This window comes from Larus michahellis, chromosome Z (assembly GCF_964199755.1).
Source record: "Larus michahellis chromosome Z, bLarMic1.1, whole genome shotgun sequence".
NCBI lineage: Eukaryota > Metazoa > Chordata > Aves > Charadriiformes > Laridae > Larus > Larus michahellis.
Genome location: NC_133930.1, coordinates 45,386,988 through 45,409,101, shown reverse-complemented (window position 1 = coordinate 45,409,101; position 22,114 = coordinate 45,386,988). Strand labels below are relative to the sequence as shown.

General features: G+C 39.2%; 1 protein-coding gene across 3 annotated transcripts; it reads left to right on the top strand.

The window, feature by feature from the left end:
• Window positions 1-176: 176 nt before the first annotated feature.
• SLC35D2 (solute carrier family 35 member D2) lies at window positions 177-22,099 on the top strand. Of its 3 annotated transcripts, XM_074569784.1 has the most exons (12): window positions 177-409; window positions 2,783-2,816; window positions 4,418-4,504; window positions 7,277-7,344; window positions 9,400-9,471; window positions 11,408-11,476; window positions 12,502-12,604; window positions 14,038-14,130; window positions 16,578-16,645; window positions 17,399-17,477; window positions 19,279-19,361; window positions 19,957-22,099. In XM_074569784.1, the coding sequence occupies exons 1-12, from the start codon at window positions 270-272 to the stop codon at window positions 20,057-20,059; spliced, it is 999 nt and encodes a 332-aa protein (XP_074425885.1). In that variant the 5' UTR covers window positions 177-269; the 3' UTR covers window positions 20,060-22,099. The 3 variants fall into 3 exon arrangements, with proteins under 3 accessions (XP_074425885.1, XP_074425886.1, XP_074425887.1); XM_074569785.1 differs by lacking the exon at window positions 11,408-11,476; XM_074569786.1 differs by lacking the exons at window positions 9,400-9,471; window positions 11,408-11,476.
• Window positions 22,100-22,114: the final 15 nt, after the last annotated feature.

Here is a 22,114-nt window from a genome sequence, read left to right as displayed (position 1 = left end):
CGGGGGGCTGGCACTAACGGGGGCCGGGCCGGACCGGGCCGGGCGGCTGCGATCCCGGCGCGGCGGGGAGGCGCGGCGCGGCTGTGGTAACCCCCCCCGACGGGGACCCCGTGCGCGGGCTCCGCACACCGCCCCGCCAGGGGGCGCCCTGCGGCCGCCGCCGCCCGGGGCCGGGCCGGGGGAGAGGAGGAGGGGCGGCGGCGGCCCGGCCGGCCGCACTCCAGCAGCCGGCGGTGGGGCCCTGACCGCCGCCGCCGCTCCTCGCCGCCATGAGCACTGGGCAGGCCGCGGGGGAGGCGGCGGGCGCCGCTGCGGCCTCGACGTTGCCCAGGGTGCTCTCAGCCCTTTTCTACGGGACTTGCTCCTTCCTCATCGTGCTGGTCAACAAGGCCCTGCTCAGCGCCTACAGGTGAGGGCAGGCCGGGCCGTAGGCCGCGGCGGACCCTGGCCCGGCCCGGCCCGGCCATCCCCGCGGGCTGGCGGCGGTGCCGCTCCTCTCCCGGTGAGGGCAGGCAGCACTTCGTCCCCGAAGCCGAGCCGGGCCGGGCCGCACCGCACCCAGCCGGCGGGGAAGCGTTTTCATGACCCTGAGCGTAACCCGGGGTGTCGGTGCAGCTCTGGCCCCGGGCAGTCAGCTGGCCCAGAGCCACAGGCGCTTTTAGTACCGGAGATGTTGGGGAATGTGCTGAGGCTGGGGTCGGTTCCTCTGGTTCCAGACCCCGTTTATGCCCAGTATGCACCACTTCTGCAAAACTGCCCAGCGGCAGAGTCCTGTCCAGACGTGGTTTTGAAGCGTGATGGTCTTTCCCTCGAAAGCCTGTCGTCATTCACAGCATTCAGGCTGGTGTTTCGCCACTTGCACCAGCTCAGGCCCCTCAGGGAAACAGCGTTTCCCCTAACTGTTGCTGCCAAACAGTCAGGTTACCTTCCTGCGAGCCCCTTTCTTTTCTGAGGTAGCCAGAAACAGGAAGCAAACCTCAGAAAATCTCTTAATAATAAAACCACTGAAAAACCATGTCTTTGACTCGATAGGGCATCCCATATGCAATTGTTGTCCTGTAGTGGTGATCTTCTCACTGTCAGTATTCTTTACTTAAAAGGTTTGCTCTGGTTTTGCTGTGTTTTACCTCATGAACTAAAAAAAGAAAAAAAAAAACAAAACAGAACAAAGGAAAAAAAATAAACAGCAAAACTTGCTGTTATTTTCTAATGTTCAGTGTTATTTGAGTGCATAACAGGTATATAGAACATCTCCCAGAAATGATACATGAGGCAAGCTGAGGTTTTGGTTTATAGTGGTTTTCATCATACAGTCTGCAGCTCCCTGTAAGTCCCTGGCATACATCTAGCACATCAGTAGGAGATAGTCAAGGACAGCATGCCATTAGTTAGCCTAAATTTTGTATAAAGAGCTTGCAGCCTTGCTGGGAATGTTTAGGGCTCCGCAAATCAAAAATGTCTGGAGAAATCTGTGTGGTACAGATGAGTGAAGTCTCCATATTTATGTGGTGTAGCTGTAAATACAAACCAAAACACAGTTTATGTGTCACATGATTAAGTCCTGTTTCTTCTACTCTTTTTTTTTCCCCGTATTATCTCTTTTTGCCGGAATCTCTTTTACTACTGGCTGCTCCTAACCCTCTATCTGTGTTATGAATCCAGTGTGCTTATGGTCTTCCTGCTGTGGTTCAGAGCGTTTCTTTCTTTTGCTAATACTGTGTTCCTGTCCCAGCGGTGCTCATTTGAGATGTACATTTCACAGCGCACCAAGTAGCAGTATGGCACTTCCTGGTGGTTTCTGCAATAAATAACGACAACCTCAGGGAGCCTTGATAAATGGAAAATTACAGAGCTTGTTGAGGACGTGGAACTGCCTTAAGCATTTGTTAGTGCAGATGTGCACAGAAATGGGTTTTATTTAGATTCCCTGGATGCAGGTTTGTGTGTGACCAGACCTGACAGGGCAGTCCAGCAAAATGCTGTGAGACTCCTGGGAAGCAGCAGGAGCTGTCACATTCAGGGAGCTCCTTGACATCTAAAGCTTTTGGGCAGAGAGGCTCCCGACACTGCTGATTGTGGCATAAAGCAGCCGTCCATCGTAACTTCTTTGCTTGTATTTCATTATGCATACAGAGAACTAGCAGTTACTGCCACACCCTTACTGCTTATAACTTGATGTGGATTTAGGGGTAAAAATGGAGGCACTCAGGCTCTTCGGGTGTCCTGCTAAAGTTTCTGCTTTCTTGACATTCAACTCTCCATGCTTTCAGCTAAAGCTAACTGAAGCGGTATGATAGGAATTTAGCTGTTTTATCAGACAATAAATGTTTCTACAACATTTACCCTAGGTACTTTCTTTTTACAAAAACATATTGCTAGTGTGTTTGGGCAGTGGAGATAAGCTTAGGGCAAGTGCAAGAGATGTAACTTACTATACCATCTCAGGATGTATACTGTATATGTGAGGCCACTCAAAAAATCATGCATTGTTAGAGTTCTCCAAGTGTGTTACCTTCACTTACAAATATCCCCAAAACAGTTAGCAATTTAGAATTGTTGAACTGTGCATATGCTATATTATTTTGATGCAGCTTGTGTTTTTCTGTAGAAATATTAGATCTCCAATAAGTGTAGCAGTTCCTGAGCTCTTGTGAAAGACAGACCGGTCATCCACATGTCCACTTGTTGATTTTGTTGCTGAATTTAAACTCTTTTTTTTCTTTTTCCTCTTTTTTTCTTCTTTTTCTTTCCTCAGTATTAAGTATCTGTTTATGCTTTTCAGCTTCCCATCACCGATGTTTCTTGGAATTGGACAGGTATGTTCACAAGTAAAGCATACTAAATATACTTACTATTTTGTAAGTTAAAGTCATGTTAGCATAGAGGTCTGTTGTACAGGGGAAAAACTGTTATACTGTATTGCTTGTCTTCTGAATTAGATACGCTGTAAGGAAGAGTGATTTGTTTTAGTGAGATCAAGGAAGTTTCAGGTAAAGTCAAAACTCTTGCTGGGAAGAGTCACGTAAAGGACTGGAATTGCCATTTGTTTCCCCTTGTAGAGTTCAGTAACTGAGAGATCTGGCCTCCAAAACTGTCAAGATTTGTTCTAGCAAGTGCATAGATTCTATGAGAGTCCTTGAACATTTATGGATTATATGCAGAGATACTGCCCCTATTTGTAGGCAAACTGCATGTTTCCTCATAAATCTCTTCCCCCTTTCCCAGAAGTTTTCCAGCAGGACTCTCACACAGTTTTTGTTCTGTTTTGCCTTACTTGCCTGTGCGCAATTTGCAGTACTGCAGCAGAAATATATTTTTTTGTTATTTTTGTTGTTAGTAGGCATCATAGTAAAAACAAAAGTTCAAATGTTTGTGTACCCAGTCCATAAAAAGGACGTGTGACTTTGCAGAGAGATGGCAGGGAAAGATGGAGCCTTGAAACAAGGATTGTTTAGGCAAATACATTTAAAAGAGAGGATTTACTTTCTGCCAAGGTCACAAGCTACGGGGTGGTGGGGAAGAGGTGAAAACAGGGTACTGTGAGGCTAACATCTCTACTGTTTGGTGCTGAAAAGAGTAAAATGTCTTGTAAAATCTTTGCTGTGTGAGAGGGGGAAAGAGATACACATCCACCGCTCAAGGAGCCACGCATCATGTTTCAGTGGAAGCCAAAGACTAGAAAATGTGGCAGTAATTCATGTTAAGGGCAATGCTATGGCTTTATTCCTTTGCAGAACCTAAGACTGCAAAGAATAACCTAAGAATGGCATTTCCCTGTTTTGTTGACTGATCGTTGCAAGATTTTCCTGCATATAATATGGTATAATGCTTTAGTCTGCAGAACATGACTCCACCTCATCTTCTAGATAGCCAATTACTGTATTTTTGTATAAGGAAAATTTTAACTTTCTTTTTCTTCCTTGGGGCCAGCATTAATTCTTATGGTGTGTGATTGCTTAGATGTTCTCCTTTATTCTGTCTGTATCTTTACGATTTCTTCATCATGTTGTCAATGGACTGATCAGTGCACAACCCCTGTCTTACATTACCAAAAAAGCTGTAAGAGTGATTCCGCACACTAAACAACACTCTGAGTGAAAATAGCATGATTATTCTGGGATAATGTCCTGATTTATGTTCTCAGCTCCTTCTCAGCATGCATTGTTTCACAGGTTGTCGCGAATTTTCTCAAGATAGTAAAGCATAGGTCTATGTTGTACTTTCAAATAAATGTCTGGCAAAATTTGTAAGAATTACGTTATTCCAGTTTATTATGTGCTGTGTTGTTCTTTGAAAGAAGTACATAATACCTAGCATTTGTCAAATGCACATGGAAATTTTGTCTTTGAAGCAGTTCTTTCATTCACACATTCCAATTTTGCTCTTACATGGCTTCTTGTTTTTTGTTTTTGTTTAGATGGCAGCCACTATACTTATCCTGTATGTGTCAAAACTGAATAAGGTTGTGCACTTCCCTGATTTTGACAAAAGTATACCTGTGAAGGTAAGGATTATGTAGGTCCTGATATTAATAAGAAATTATTACCTCTTATAGTGTCATTCTTTCTTATGGAGACAAGATAGAAGAACAAAAAAAAATTTGCATTTGTTTGTCAAATGTGAATATTTCTATCTTTGTTTCATTTAATATTGGATTTGTTAATTTTAATTTCACTGCAGTATTCTGGCCTTTTGCTTGCAGAGAAATCTGGTGCCATTTTGTTATGCAGTGCACAGGAAAGGGTGCTGTACGTTCATACAGCTGGATGAACTCTTTCCTGAAGTATTTTTCTGGATGTATACAGCTCCCTTTGGGATCATTGGGAGATCTGTGTTTAATAAAGAATTTTGATCACAGCAGGAAGGGAGAAAGGCTGCTTGGAAATTTGAATGGGACATGTGATAAAACAACAGGGAAAGAATATCTGATAGACCAAAAACCCAACCACCAACTATTGACTCCAAAAGCAAGATTCACGTTCCATAGGAGGGGCTAAAATAATGCTCACTGAAAACAACTGTAGGTAGGGGCTGGCTGCATCGTAAAGACCTTAAGTGTGAAGTGTGTATGGTCTAAAGAGGCAGGACAGAGGAAATATGAGAAGATCTTTTATGTATCTCAGTTTGGGAACTGTCATGATCCTTTTAGATTTTTGCATCCATGTGCAATGTTGCTGGAGCTTTACTTTGATGCATAAGCCTGTGCTTTTATGGCTTGTTGCAGGGTATTGTTCTGTGTCTGATCAGAGATACAGAGGGAGTTAGCTCCCAGCTCTGCTGCAGGGCTCAGGTACCATGGCCCACTGAAGATCAGGCCAGCATCTTCATTGCAGAATCTTGTCTTACTACCAGTATGAGGTTTACTATAAACGTCTCACAGCCATTGGTGAATGCTCTTTATTCTAAATGCATGTTGAAATCATTGGCATTTCTGCATGTAAAAATCTTGTAGGAATATCTGTAGCATCAATTACAAAATGTACAATGCTTATTTTTTCCAAAATATAAAAGAGAAAGGTTTCCCAGTGTGCAGTTTTGAGTTCTGCATATAAACAGCTTGTTGAGACCTCGAGAAGTTTCTTCCCTCCACCTCCTCCAGTCCCACTACTCTCTGTCTCTGCTGTCACCTTAACTTTAACATCACTGCAAAGGCATTAAAAAAATACAGCACCCCTTTTCTTTGTCCTAATATCTATCCTTTGGAAGACTTTCCTGAGTGTGCTGGGAGCAAGTCGGCACTGCAGCATCCAGAACTTGCTTGTAGTGCTGCATTTTACTAGTCACAGTGAATTAGCTGGATTATTCATTGTTGATTTCTTTACTTTTTAAAGCACCCTTTGACCAACTGTTTATGCTTTTGACAGCTTTTGCCTTCTTTGATACCCAGATTGTCATTGCTTATCACTCCTGGGCTGTGCTTTCAGCTAGAGTTTTAAAGTAGCAAAGTGTTTATTTTAGTGGAATTCTTGACTCTTTTTAAGTAACTATATCACTGATCTCTGATGTTGTGCTGGATGTTGTAATTTTGTCTTTACAATAGACCAAGTCCACACGACAGAGAGTGTAATGTCAGTTCTGTTTTCATCCTATGAATGAAATGAATCAGATTTCTCTAAATAAAAGTCTGCTGAAGAGATAGTGCATTACAAAATTTTTGCAAACTTACGTTGACGGTCTGAATATTTATGGTTACTTACACTCCTGATTATAGTCCTGTTTACTTTTACTGCTACTTTCATTTAAAAGTTAACTTTTACTGCACTTTTCTCCCCTCTCGTCTTTGCTGTAAAAGAAATGCAGAATTTCTGTCATAGACAAAATGCAGCCCACTCCTCTATATGCTTTGCCAGCACACAATGCTTTGAGAGGACATAGCCTCCAACACACAGAGTGTGTAGGCACTGAAGCGTGTGTAGGCAGAACAGCAGCAAATATTACATATGTTAGGGTAGAGGATCTGGTTTGTCTTTCTGGCATTTCGGCTCCACTTGGCTGATAGTGAATAGAACTAGATGTACACACCACCTTTGCTCCCATTGATTACTTTGGTTGCTTTTAATCTTCTGCAACTTTTCTGTAGTGGGAGAATTAACAGCTTTGAGCTGCAGCTGAATATTGTGTAGGGATCTCTGAATTCTTGTACATTTTCTTAAGCCTCTGAAGTTCTGTTATTGTTTCTCTGTATTGTGTTAGGGCCCATATGTTTCTGTGTGAGTCAGTCTCATTATGCAAGAAGCGAAAAAAGGTAGTTTAATTTACCCCTAAATACTTACCTTTCTAGTATCTCACATAGCATAATTTGTTCAGTAGATCTACAATGGTGTGTCTTCCAGGCATACTAGTATATGTGGAGTACCTACAGAAGCACAGCATAGTTACAATTTATTCATTCTTTTATTCCACCTGTTCTCTTGCTTATTTAGCCACTGTTATTAATATTACTTTTATACCTAAAATTCAAGTGTTAGAATGGGTATTAATCTGAGGATTACAGTAATTAAAATAAACCTGATTAACGTTTACTGTAAATAGATTCTGAGTCCCATTAGAGGTAGATTGCAACTCTTCTGATGAAATCAGTGAAGCTATGGTTGTGCAAGGTCACATGAAGGAGAGCTACAGATCAGTTTGCAATATACTTCTTTTTTTCCTTGAAGAAACCCTCTTCCTAGCTAAAAGTGCTCCTGATACTACACCTATCAAATTCTATCAAGTAAAGTTTCTAACAATGCTTCAAAACATAATAATCTGAGTTGTGCTTTTAATTTTATCGCAGTTGTTTCCTCTGCCTCTGATTTATGTTGGAAACCACATAAGTGGATTATCAAGTACCAGCAAACTCAGGTACAGTAAATGGAAGTTATAAGTAAGCTCTTTGGACTTTACCCTTTTCTTTTGTGGGGGTAAAAAATAATCAATCACTAAAGAAGAGCATTGCGCAGGGACTTAAATGCGTATGATGTCTGTCGGTCTGTCTAAACCCCTGATACTATTATGAAATTCTTACCCAAACATTTGATCTGTTACAAGTTGTATGTTTCTTAAGGGGGGCTTAGCCAGGCCTGTATTGACAGAAAATCACAATACTCCTCTGTGACAATGAAAGTACTTTCCCTTTCCCCTCACACCCAAGCGTCCAGCTTTTCCTGTGTGTCCTAACCAGAGGGTTTGAAAGCTGTAAGAAAGACGTTTTTGAAAGAAGAAGGGAAAGACTTCTACCATGATGTTGGTGCAGATTATTTAGGAGTCGCCAAGAGATGGAAAAATGCTGGTGCAGTGGGGTGGTGACAGCAGCCTAGCCCTGCTGACCACCAAGGGATTTCTTGCTCGCTGGCTCCTGTATGCGCGTAAGCGTAGATTCATGAGAGTTGCTTCCATGCTAGTGCTAAAAAAGTGTAAGTTATGTAGAGGACCTGCTATAATAGATTGAATGACCAAATTTTCTGTGGAAGAAGAGGGCAGAAGCCTAACGGCTGCACTGAGTTAGAGGATTCATCACTACCATTGTGGTGGTTTCTTGTGTGTTATTCCAGGCTCCCAAGGGTTTGGTAGTAACCTAAACCAAAGTGGAGAATTTTTTAGGTTTTCAGCATTTCATAACTTTGAGACATAAGCTGTGAGAGAACATGTATTACTTTTAATTTGTTTACATTTCTTTTTATTTATAGAACTGATTTTCTTTGCCTAGCAATATTAGACGCTTGATTTTGCAACTCTGTGTTGTACGCATTCAGAGGTTGTTCGACTGAAGTGACTGACCAGGCAGACATAAGGACTTCAGCAGTACTGTCCCTAGTCGCACTTCAGCCAATGTGAATATGAAAGTGGTTTCAATCCTGTAAAAGTTTGATTCATGGGTTCTTCTTTCCTGTTTCCCCAACTGTAATTTTAAAATAAAAAGTTTAGTAGGTAGTTTTAAACACAAGTGCACCATCTCTTCCTCGTATGGCTGACATACCTCTTTCAGATTTACTATTCATAACTAATTTTTGTAACAGAAAAGTAAGAATGGCTGCAGTGTTTCTACCATTAACATTGTGTTACATTGTGTTTTGTTACATTATGTGACATTTGTTTACATTATCGAACTTTCCGCCTTGTTTGGGTTGTCTGTAAGGTGGAGGTGATCCTATGCATAACTTCAAAATGTCTGTTGTTTAAAGTGATTAAACTCTGTGTTAGGATTTGTATCATTTATTAACGCAGTTGCCAATAGTTACCTTAAGCAGAGGACTGATTGGTCTGTATGGCCATGCTATCAGATTTCCAGCGTTAGATGCAAGTGTTTTCTCAAATTAATCAAAAAGATTTCCAACTGCATTACTTCGTGTAGACCAACAATATGTTGTTCAAAAGTAGCTGTTTGTTTGGTAGTTGCAGCTGGTACCACCTTTCATGTTTCTTATACTTTCTCTGATTTTTTCTTGTGGATCTATTTGACTTTTTGAAAGTACTGCTCATTTACTAAGCATGTTTGTTTTGTATTTTATTTCTGTTCTGTGTTTTCAGAGATAGGTTTATAGCGTGTCATTTAAGTTTGCAAGAGAAATCATTTTTGCTTACCCTGCCCATGAATTCTACAGAACGAATTATTTCATAAGGGCTATGGCGGGTAGAAAATAGCTTTTATACTCGATTTTGACTGATGCAGAGGGACCTTTTAAAAGGTAGTCAGTTGCATTGTTTTACAAACTGGCAAATCTTGTTATTTTTCAGTGATTTGGTTATCTAATCTACCTCTAGTGTCAGACTGACATCTTTTTATACATGATAAGTGGCTGGGAATTTGTTTTCGTTGCTTATTGCCGGACAAATGGTTTCATCCTCTGGTTAGTAAGATTAGATAAGAATTGGAACATAAAAATGATGTTTATCTTGGATTTTTTTTTTTTTTGACAGTTTGCCGATGTTTACAGTACTCAGGAAGTTTACCATTCCACTTACTTTACTGCTGGAAATCATCATACTTGGGTGATCCTTTTTTTTTTCATTTAAGATACCTTTATTTTAGATCATGTCAAATGCGTGGCATATCATGAGAATATAGAATGAGTGCTTTTTATTGATAAGTAGAGAAAAGCAAAGAAAGTGATCTTAAGTAGATTTTTTGAGACAAATGCATACAATTTAGTGAATACAGGAAAAAAAAATTCAGCTTGCTCTCATTTACACAGCATCTTCTCTTGACTGTTGCGCAGGAGTCAGGTAAGGAGAGCACAACTTAGACACTTTTAGCAGTTATGTTTTGTGTCCTGTCTTGGAGGCCCTTAAGCAACAAACTGCTTGAAACAGATGGGTCCTTAGGACACAAAACAGTGATGATAGCATGGCAGTCTGCTTATGTAGAGTAGCTTTCTGGGTCAAGTCTAATACCATACCAGTTTAATGAAACAAAATGGTATCTACCAGTGTGCTGTTAGATCAGAAAACTCCTTAATTATAGATACCTCTGAGATGAGAAATTAAGAAGTGCATGCTGTTGCAGCTTGGGATCACTAATTTCAGTTGTACTGACTTGGATGAACATGCATATAAATACATTATACTTTGTCACCATCATAGTTCTATCCAGATGGCTTCTGCTTGGTTAAGGTGAGGTGACAAGGGGAAAAGCAGCTTGTTGAAGCTGAACTCAGGCAACATGAGAGTGATGGTCAGGGGAAAAGCTTTTCAGAAGGCCCCCAAGTAGACCGTTCTCTCCTTTTGGCTGAAACAGCAGTTGATCAATGTGATTCATATTTGAGGATGCTCCGGGATTCTTTTCTGGTTTTAAGTTCTCACAGGGAAAGCAGAACTTGCTGTCTTCTCCTGTTGGCCTGAGGACTCCTGCAAACAAGTGAGAAAAATGTGAGTCAGAGAGGCTGTCATCAGTTCTCAGCTGGACTGCAGCCATGTCGTGTATGAAACCAAGCAACATCCTAAATTAAGGAAAGCATAAGAGCAGAATACTGTATTCATACAGACTGCCGCAGTGTATTTCCTTAGGGCTGAAAATGAAAGGACTCCAGAGAGTCTGTACTGGCTTGCCTCAGGATTTGAAAAGCAGTGAAGGTCTGGGTTGTTACTGTCGAGAGTCATTATGATCAAAGCCTAATATATCTAGAGACTGCATACAGCTTTGTTGTTGGGACAGTGGTCCACAGCTATGCTCCTTTGACACACGGGATTTCTCCAAGAGCACTGTACATTTGTTTTGATGGATCTTTTCTCACAGGCCAGCTCAGAGCTGGAGACTAGCCTGAGAGAATGATGAGGGGAATGTCTGTAAGGCACATTGCAGTATGGTGCAAAAATTCTAAACATTTCTAAATAAAGACATTTCTAAATAAAGTAATTGAGGTGTAAGAAGCAGAATAGTTTTATGGTATGCTTTTCCCTGCTCTGTGGCAGTGCTGATGTAGACATAGTGAAGAATATGATGAGCTTCCCTGCTTTCCTATTTGAGTACAAGGTTTCAGTTTGACTTCAAAATAAGTATCTATCTGAAAAATAGCCCAGATAGTGTGCTGTACAGGGTCCTCCCAAGGAAATGTGAGATCAAAAACTACATGAGAAATGTGTAGTGATTTTCCTTTATTGGATTACTGGAAGACACTGAAATACATCCATTATGAATACCAATACACAGTAAATTACAGTTTGTTCCAGCACTGTTACTTTGAACCTTTAATCTTTTAAAATTATCTAGTAGCAGATTGCTTACAATGCTTTTTTAATCTCTGTTCTCAGGGACAAGGTCTGATAGCGTGGCACATGGTCAATCACATTGCTTCTGTAAGGTTATGAAGACTGTGCTTTCCTGTTAAATGTTCTGTCATTACTAATTGCTTGAAGCTTTTCAGGCAGATAGCCATTTAATCTCATCTTCAAATAATGAAAATGTGAACTATCTAATTTTTGTCTACAGGAAACGATATCCACTGAGTATTATAGTCAGCGTATTTGCCATCATTCTTGGGGCTTTCATAGCAGCTGGGTAAGGTTTTCATTTGTTATACGAGGTCATGTTATGAGAGAAAGGACCACAGGATGATTTTTTCCTTATAAAGTGCCAAGTAAACCTAGGTTGAGATCAGTTGCTCCGGATTAAGTTGATTTGGAAAATGTCTCTACTGATATTATAGAGAGGTGCAGGAATACAAAGGGAAAAATTTAACTCCAGCTGGAAGTATTTGTGTGCTTCTTTTCCCCCCCGTAGGTTTTCCATGTTTGCAGGATCACAAATGAAACAGTTAAAACTATGTAAGGAATGCTGCTTTCATTTCATAGTATCAGTGTATTTTAATAATCTTAGAAAAATACATTCTTTTTCTTGATAGAAGGACTCATTTTTTGGTTGTCAAATACTATTTTGAGTTAGGCAATGTCTATTTTTTTAATCACTTTGAAGAAGTTCAAATGTGAGATTAAGTTCACAAAGCACTTGTATGCTAGTCTCTTTTCTTTCTGTTTGAATATTCCTTTACTTAACAGGAAATGTGATGTTGTTTTTTGCTTCTTGGCTTTGCTACGTACAAAGGTAAATAATTTCCATGTGATGTGACTCAGATAGAGCCATGTCCTAATAAATTAATTACCCTATATGCATGGGGTAACTAGTTGAAACAGAAAGTATGACAATATGTCTGGTCTGACTGCAAAAAGCAAGTAGTTGGACTTTATTCCCTAGCTACTTTTTGTGTTAAAAGAAATAGATAAGTATACTCAGTAATAATTGGACAGGTCGTCAGGATTGAGACAGATGGAATTTTTCACAGAATGAAAACTGAACATTTCCTGCCACTTCCACACTGAGTGCTGGGAACTCTCTGATGACTTATTTGTGATGGTCGTGTAACTAGAGAAATGTAAAGTATTTTGACTTAGAAAGAAGACTTAAAGCCAAACCTGTGACTTGCTGGAGTTCTCTGAATTTGCATTTCCTCATCTATGATATTTCTCTAGGTAATTCAATGGATAGTATACTCTTTGCTTGTTTACAATATAATATTTCTTTCCCAGGTCCGATCTGTCTTTTAATCTGGAGGGCTACATGTTTGTATTGCTAAATGATATCTTCACAGCCGCAAATGGAGTTTACACAAAGCAGAAAATTGATCCAAAGGTAACTGTGGGGTGATTAGGTTGAATTTAATGTTATGACAGTATGGTAACAGTGGGTTACTTATTATATGAGTTTATGAATATACAGTTATGAACTAATAAGTAGTTTTATTTGCTTTCATATTTCAGGTGATATATGCTTCCTTAATACAGAACAGCCTGGGAAAAACGTGTTATTAGTATCTCGGGCCAGGCTTAGATAAACAGTGTATTTTATTTTCTCCCAAGTCTTTTAGGCAGAGTTTGTAGTGGCTTTAAAACATTGGTTTTGTCTAAAAAAATAAAATAAATCTAAACCAAAAGCAAATTGCTTACCTGTAAACTTGATTATATATATCTAAGGAAGATGGCTTTTTGACTAGAAACACACTTTAATTGAGGTTTATGTAAAATGAGCTTGTGGGTAGGAACAGAGACCTGTCCACTTTGAGCCAATAACCACAATAACTGTTATCTTTTTTGGCTATCTAAAAGCAAGTCTACACCAAACCCAGATATGCCAAATGCGATACTATTATACATTATACTTTATGTAAACATTGAGCAGGCTGCTTTTCAAATACAGTGCCATAAAAACATACCACCCCATAGCAAAGAGCAGTCTTGGAGATGTTGGATAGAGGTTTTGTCATTGACTTTTGTGGTTCAGCCTGTACAGTGGAAATATGTATCTTTTAATAATCTCAGGAGTCACATTGAATCCCGACTCTGTATTTTGCTTTATGAGCAGCACGTTAATGGTCTCACAGTTTTCTGTAAAGTATGGAGTTTCATTTAAAGCAAGAGATAAGCTGGAGAGATTTGCTAAGTATCATGGCTTAATCTGGAGGAAGGGAAGGCTGCTTTTTCATTCCCCCAATCTTCTCCCTTTCTGTCAAGCAAGTTAACCAACAGGATATACGACATCCCTCAAGTTGCTTGGGGTTACATCAGTTACCAGTGATTAGAGATGCTCCATCTAGGAGTCCGAATTCATTAATTTTCCTGTTACACTGGCCCCAGGGAACCACACTGCCCTATGCTTTCGTGGTTGATTTGCAGTAGATGGAATGGGTAATCCCTTGCCCAGGCGCACAGACTTATGGGGAGTCTAACACAAAGCAGTTCTGGACCAGTGCCTTGGGAAGTTTCTGACTAGCTGATGTTGTATGGAAACTGTTCAAGATACAGCAGAGCAGTAATATTCTACTGAGTGTGCAGACAGTGTGACTGAAGTGGAAACTCAGCTCAGTACTAAACATTGAAGCCAACGATCACAAGCTTGTATTTTAAATTGAAATGTACTAAATTGAAGTGCACATAGTACATTTCAATAATGTCATTGATATCATTGAACAACATAGATGATAAAGTCAGAAGGGTTGCCAGAGTAATATTTAGTATTTTTCTCCCAAATGGCTTGTAATTCCAAACACCGTGTTTCATTTTTTACAGGAGTTGGGAAAATATGGTGTCCTTTTCTATAATGCTTGTTTCATGGTGATTCCAACAGTTATTATTAGCTTTTCTACTGGAGACTTACAGCAGGTAAGGAGCAATATTGCATATCTCAGAGTGATAATGGTATTGTGTTCCGTTTCTTCAGCTGGGGGGTGGGTGGGGTTTTTGGTTTTGTTTTTTTTTTTTATTTTCAAAGAGGTAGTCCTATCTCTGTGTTAGTGACCAGTACTTCAAATATGTGACTTGGACTTGCCCTTCACAGGTAAGAACTTGCAATTATTCACTTTAAGGAGAAGCTGAGTTTTTGTGATAGCCCTTGTATTAATCTTTGTTTAAGAACTAATGTATGACTCGGGACTCTCAACCAGAGCAATTAGTTGGGAATCCAGCTGCACTGTGTGATTTGCCACATGCTCTAAAATGAGATTGCAACTACCGAAAACAGACAATTTCCAGGCCTTCTCTCATTCTGATGCACAAAACAGATTCCTGTTTAGTCTCAGTCTAGGTTAGTAACTTATATTTTAAATTTTCATAGAACGACAGCATGACTCTCCATAGCTAATCATAATACAGTATAATACTATAGGCAGTATGTCCTGGCACATAAAGTATCAGACCAGGAGGCTTGTGTTTTTCTGGCTCCCTCACAAACCTGCTGAGTTGCCTTTTTCTTAACAGTAAAATGAGTCTAGACAGTTTGTATGCCTTTTTGGAAATGTTTGAGATTTGCCACTGAAAATTGTTACAGGGCTTGGGAGTGTCATAAATCATTCCAGTGTCCTTTGTTGTATGTTGTTGTGCCCTGGACTCACATGATTTTGTCATTGTGTTCTTAGAAGTCTGCTTTAAGTGGAAAAATTATTATTCCCTGAAAATGACGGATTTATGTTAGCTCTTATTGTGAAATCTCTTCTTGTGACATCAGTCCAGCATGACCTTCTGCCAGTTTAGGAAAATGCAGCTGATGCCCTTCTTGGCAGTCATAGCGGGGGCCAAATTTGTATAGCTGTAAGGTTTCAACTGCTTTCCCAGCAGACAGGGCTGGAGGCACTTTGGGAGAACTGGACAGGGAAGTTTACCTTGTTGCTAGGTTTATCCTATGGGAAAAATAGAGAGTGTGTTGTGCCCACGTTAATTTGTCACAAACAAATTAATGCTCAATTACCCAAAAAGAATAAATGAATATAAGAGAAATGCATAGTGCCTATTGTGCATATGCATTGGCTTGGTCATTTAATATTAAAAGTCCCATTAAATGATGTGGATAACTAGTGTCAATGTGATGCACAGCGATTATCAAAGAAAAAAGAGAGAAAATGGAAAAATACTGATGAAAAGGCAAGAAATCATTGTAGATACAGCTGTATTTAGCAGATTTTCAGGCCATAGAAGTTGGTTTGCTTTTACCATAGCGGAGCTTTTTGCCTTGATCCATCACATACAATGCACAGCATGTATCTTTCACCAGTCAAAATATCGGTACCATGTCTATGTGATAGGGACATTGCTTCTGCTCCTCTGACTAGTTCTGGAGCAGTAGCTACCACATCTTGTAGAGACTGCAGTTTGTGAGTATCCCAGTTATTCACTTCTCCTTCACCAGGTGGCTGACTAGGAGGACAGGAAAGCATGATGCAGTGGAAGAGAAAGGAAGCCCCGGAATGACTCTCTGTAATACTTTGCAGTTTGTTGTTGCACGCAGCAGAATTCTAGCAGGGCAGAGCTGCCTGACATCCATCTAATCTATTACCCGAGGTGGTGGAGGCTCAGCTAGCCACAGCTCAGCATGGACTAACAGCCTTTATCCTGTTCTTCAGGGATGTGTTCAGCCTTTGCTGAGTTTTGTGCTGATACAGGTGACTTTAAACTAGTCAGATTAAAATGATGCATATCCTTGAGTTACTAGAGATGGAAAAGAATTTGTGACAAGTTTCTTAGTGACTGTTGTGTGGCACTGTGTGTTTGTGTGCTGCCATCACTAAGAAGCAGACTTCAAAGTGATGATTTAGCCTTTCCATTGATCTTCATTGATGAGAGACCTTTGTAATGGTTATTTAATCTACTTTTGAGCTCAAAAATGCAGGCTTGGAGCTTGAAAGCTGTTCATGAATGAATCCATGGTATGAAATAGATATGAGGGAGAGTATTTATTTATTTGCTTTTTCTCTCTGTCTGATATCAACACTATTTATTATATAATATTAATCACGTATCGGTATCTGTATCAATAAATATAAAACCACAAATTCTCCATATCGTATTTATATTCATTGCTTGTAGTGTGCAGTTTTGTATCTGCACTGCTATACATGTTACGAGAATGAGTCTAGGTGTCATGGGTGCTGTCATCCTGTCTCTGAAGTTAAATGCATGAAGCTGTTTCCAGTAGTAATATAAATGTTTTGTAATTATAGTATGAATTAAATGTATCTTGTGATTTTACACATTTTCATTTTACCTACATTTTATATCTGTTTACAGGTGATTATATAGCACATAATTCTTGCTCTCTCCTTTTTTTTTTTTAATAGGCAACACATTTCCAGCACTGGACAAATATTTTATTTGTCTTCCAATTTATTCTTTCCTGCGTGTTGGGGTAAGGACACAGGGCAATAAAATGTGTAATGACAGTGTTTCAAATTGCAAATCTCAAATGTAAGGCTCACTAATAAGTTATGTTAATATTCAAAGAAAATATATTTCCCTCAAGGCTTCTCTCCTGTCTTTTAATTATTTCTAATAGTGTAACTGTTTCAGTACTATCTGTGTTGTTGACCTCACAGTACAGTGGTCAACAACATGACATTAGCTTTTTACTTTCTGTACTCAGTATGTCTCTGACAGCCTTCTGTTCTGATTATCTAACTTCTTTGCAGTTAATAGAATGTAAGCCCTTTAGTATAGGAACTGTTTCAGTGCATTTGTTCTTTAAAGTACCTGGAAAAGTATGAGAGACTCAGAAGTCATGAAATAGTGCTTTGTTCCTCTTGAAACTGCAGAGTCAAAGCAAGAATAAAAAAGTCAGTTGGATCCTGTTCTGCGCTTTCACACGTCACCAACCAAGGGGTCAAACTAGCTTCAAATACTGACATTTAAGAAGCACAGAAAATAGGGATGACTCTGCTAGAGCTCAAGCAGCACATTTTAATGTGTATTTTGAGTACTGTCTATATGCACATCATTAACTTAAAATACAGATCCACAGAATCCTTTTTTAGGGTTTGGAACAGGTAGGATCGAAGATCCCAGCAAAATACTGATCCAGAAAATATTTAACATTTCAAAGTGTTGCTACACTTCTGAGCTCCCTGGAAGGAATTTATAAAATTTCCTCCTTTGCTTTATATAGGTTTCTCTTGATGTATTCTACTGTCCTGTGCAGTCATTACAATTCTGCGCTTACAACGACAGTTGTTGGTGCCATCAAGGTGAGTTACGGAGAAGAGGGAGATGAGAATACTCAAATAGACAGGGAAGAGCATTTACTCAGCAATGATCCTTATTATACTTGGAGCTGGAAACGTGAAATGAGGGCAGATACTGAGACACTGCTTGTGCTGTACATTTGGCAGATCCACAAAACGAAGTGACCTTGTTTTTTTCCATTGAAGCTTAGGTATATTCTAGAAAGCAATGGATTGGTTTATTTTTATTTTTCTTACATGAGAAACTTGAACCACTTTAATTAAAAGATGTACATTTAACCTGCTTCTGTTCAAGTTGTTGTGGGTTAGTCAAGGTAGCCTGGTGCAGATCCATTGCAAACTGATACAGACTAACCCACTTTCACTTTGGGCTGAGCTAGTTTCTATTGCTGCTAATAAATAGGGCATTCATAGATACAGGATAATGGCTAAGCTGTAGTAAGAAGTTTATTGCTTTATGGTCAACTGCTTCGGTGTCTGTGAGAACTTGTGTTTGAGCTGAATGGACTCTTTCGTTTTGGTTTGTATAAATTCTGGTCAATTTGATCAACACCAAAACATGTCTGTCTTAAAAACTGAACTTGGTGTTCTTACAGTCTGTTTTCTCTATCTCAGTTTAATTTTAAACCAGTGCAACTTCCTTTGTGTTGTTCATAAGGCCAGCATGTCTGAAGCAGTAAGATCACTGACTGCAAAGCACCTTTTTGTAGGCCAGTTTGGAGAGAAACATGGAGCTGTAAGCTGTGAGAGTTTTAGCAAGAGTTGAAATTTGTGCAGTTGTGGGCCAAAAAACTATCAGAATCCAAACTAGTTTAGGCACAGGAATAACAGTCCTGAGGGTGCTCCCTTTCATGGATGACTAAGGAAAACGATACCTCCAGCACAGCAAAATCAGCAAAAAGAAGATGGTACTTCTCTTTCTACAGTTTTTTTTTTTTTTTTTTTTAAAGCTGGCAAGATGATTAATCTAGTAGTTTTCATTCTGTGGTCCGGAAAGCAGTCTTTTAAATTTTATATGTCTGCATTGAACCATTAAGACAGAGAAACACTAGTTCTATTTTCTGAGTAATGATTAGTCTTTGAGACATTCTGAACAACTTTAAAGTTGAGAAGCACTTTATGATGCAGAAGTCCCCAGCAGAAATTGGTAGAAATGATGTAATCATCCAGGCTAACTGCTAAAACATTTGAAACCAACAAAGTGTTGGTAAAATGATCACACAGTTGTATAGCTTTCATTCTGTCTATAGGGGACAGTTTTCCCAAAACTTGATGGGGGTGGGGTGAGGGTTAGAATCTTTAGCTTTAAACTGTGCCTGCCTTGAACTTCAGCCAAGTGCTTTCAATGCACATTTAGTTGGCAAAGTAAGGAGCAATAGTAAAGCAATAGTAAAGAGCTTTTATTGTAACTTTAAAGCATAATTTTTATACTTGAGAATCCAAAACCTGCTCTTAAGAAATAGGATTTGAAATCAGCCTTCCAAAGATTAAAACAAAGTATATTTTCAGAGGGTGGCCATAATTCCATTTTACCTAACGTAAAATAGTTTGTTGTTTTTTTTTTTTACTTTTTTTTTTCCCCAGAGAGTTATTCATTAGAAAACATAGTTATTATATTATTCTATTTTGCTGTTCCATTATCCATAAGGCTGACATCCTGTGAAACTAATTTAAACACTGATTTTTAGAGTGGCCAACAACAGAGTATAGCTATTTCCTTAGAAAAGTAAATTCATTGATATAATTTATATTCTTGGAAATGAAAACTGACTTCAATAAATACATGGCTTTTGTTTCCTTTCAGAATATATCCATTGCTTACATTGGAATGTTGATTGGTGGAGATTACATATTCTCTGTGTTAAACTTTATAGGGCTAAACATTTGGTGAGTAGAACTTGAATAGCTTTTATTTGTTAAAGCTGAAGATTTCTCAGTGAGATATAGTTTTATGGTTTTTTTGGTTTGGTCCACTTCGTTGATGCAGTTTTGAAACTACTGGTCTGAGAACGCACTGCCTCAGGATGTAAAGTTCATTACAATTAGTGATGTCTTTTCATGTCTGTTTTCAAATACTGAATGTTACTATGGTAAGATCTTAACTATGGAAACATGTCTGCAGTTTAATTATGTAGGGTTGAAGTTCATTCTTTTTTCACAAGCAGCAGTTCTGAGCTGTGAGGCTTCCAAGTAAAAGCCAAGTGATGTGGGAAGTGAGAACACTGACTGAATGAGTTGTGCCTGTTGAATATGAGTTATGACTTGTGAGTTCCTGTATGTTTGGATGAACTGTTACATCTGTTTGTATGAATCTGTTGGAGCAACTGATAATTGATCTTTGTCTTCTCAGGGCTCGTTTCTCAGATGGCTTACGTAGCTCTGAGGCACTCCTAATTTATGCTATATTTATGCTATTTACCTATAGAATGGTGTATACAACATCAGGTATCTCTGACACCTCTATTCATTCTCTTTTCTTTAGTATGGCAGGAGGATTGAGATACTCATTTTTAACATTAAGAGGAAACAGCAAGCCTATGCAACATGGTGATGAAGAGAACACACTTCCTGAGTCAAAGAGTTAGCCAAAAGGCCTGCCTTGAAAGAGACCGAAGATACACCTTTGTTTAGCGTTGTTGAGAACTTAAATAAGTATATGCTGGAACGTATTTGGAATAAGAAAAAAAATCTACCTCAATTGCCACAGATGCGCACAGAACTCATTGGTTCAGAAATTTTCTTGTACACCATGTTTTTTATATGTGGGCAAGTTTAATTTTACACCATGGCGTAATTTTTAGGAAGGAATGCCACACAAATCTCAAGTTGTAAATTTCTTCATTTACCTGTACTTTGGTGCTATTTGTTCTGTTTCAGTGTCTGCCAGTGCTCTCTGAGGCAAAACTGCCTGTAAAGATCATGAGGCTTGATTCACCATTGCCTTACGCCATATGCAATCTTTGACATCAGTGAAGAGGTGAAAGACGCTAGTGATTCAGAATGAATTCACATACGCATTTGCTCTTGTGTAAGTGACTGTGGAACGTATGGGGCAAAGAGGAGATAAGCCCCAAGACTGTTCCCTGTGTAAGTGCTGACTGAAGAATTCAGGATATGGCCTAGTGTGTTCGGTATGCATTGTGTAGACATTCTCTGTCGATCTTTTCCTCATCCATCAATAACATCATGGTGTTCTGCTGTAATTGTCACTGGTAGAAGTGAAATCTCATAACTTTGCTGCAAGATCAAGGGGAGAGGAAATTGAGAGAACATTTTCTAATATTTAAAAAGATTTTTTGTGCGTGTGAGCCAGTACCAAACAGGTAATTAGGAGAGATAACAAAGGTAAATATTTTTGTTTAGGTACATTTGTCTTTTTATATTACAGTCTCCTCCTCTGATGTTTTGTCTACAATTACCTTTTAATGCTGCAGAGAAGCGATGCTAGTGTATATGAACCAGAGAGCAGTTTGATTGATATATGGATTGATTGATACATGGAAGACTAACTTGTTTTTAAATGAGGAGAAAGGATCGCTGTCTTGCTGTGTCTTACATGTGCAGTGAAAGCTTGTCTGGTACTAGTTTGTGCTTAAAATTCAAAATAGGGAATCACAAGAAGCCTAAGGGATTGCTACAGTGGGCAAGGCTGGTCCAGTGGTTTAAAAAAAAAGGTCTGGCATCTGATTGTTTGGGTTATCATCTGGGACAATAATAGCACCACTCTGTATCCTGATTTCCTTCTCTGCAAATACAGTTGATAATGCTTACCTGTGTCTCTGAGGATATAGCATTAATCTTTGAAAGCACCATAGAAGCATTGTGGCACTGGAGGAAGTCAGAGTAATTAATCTTCTTGAAGATTTCAACTCCCTGCAAGCAAGAGCCAAGATTTTTTAAAATAATCAAATCAAAAGAAGATTTTGGAAGATCATGACATGGAACCAGGGTGATCTAATGACTTGTTTTATCCCTACTTGAATTAAAATATAACTAAATCTGTAAAGCATTACTCTGCATGTAACATGTGAATGACCAGACTGGATTAGATCTAGGAAACATGTGAGTAGCTCATACCAGAAGCTTCAGGGAATGACTGGGCTGCCGACTGCCTGCGTGGATTTGAATGGCAAGAGGATGAGTGACTGCAGATAGTAGAAGTGGAATTTAAGAGCACAGTCAAAGTGGAAACAGAAGTCTGGGCTATCCATTCTCACAGTTGGCTAAGAGGTGTGACTTCCATTTTCTACCTGTTGAAGAGCTGGAAAGGGAAGGGGTTGCTGAAAATATTTTAGAGAGATCTGTTTTTAAATATTTTTTTATCCTTAGAAAGCCTTCAATATTTTTGAGCGTATTCTTTTGTAGGATTCCTCTTTCTCAAGATCATCTCTACCTCCAGAATCCTAATTATTGAACCTCATCTCTCTACAGTGGGACAAGTCATTGGAGGGTTTTCATTAATTATGAAAAGGTTATGAAAGCCATTTGATTGCAATACAAATGGACACATAATGGCACCCACTAAATAATATTTAGTTCCCACAAAGGACCAGCTACTGTGTACATTCAATTCATTAATATTTTGCTGTATCTTTTATAAATAAAGAGATGCAGATTATAGTTTTAACAAGTTTTGGGGT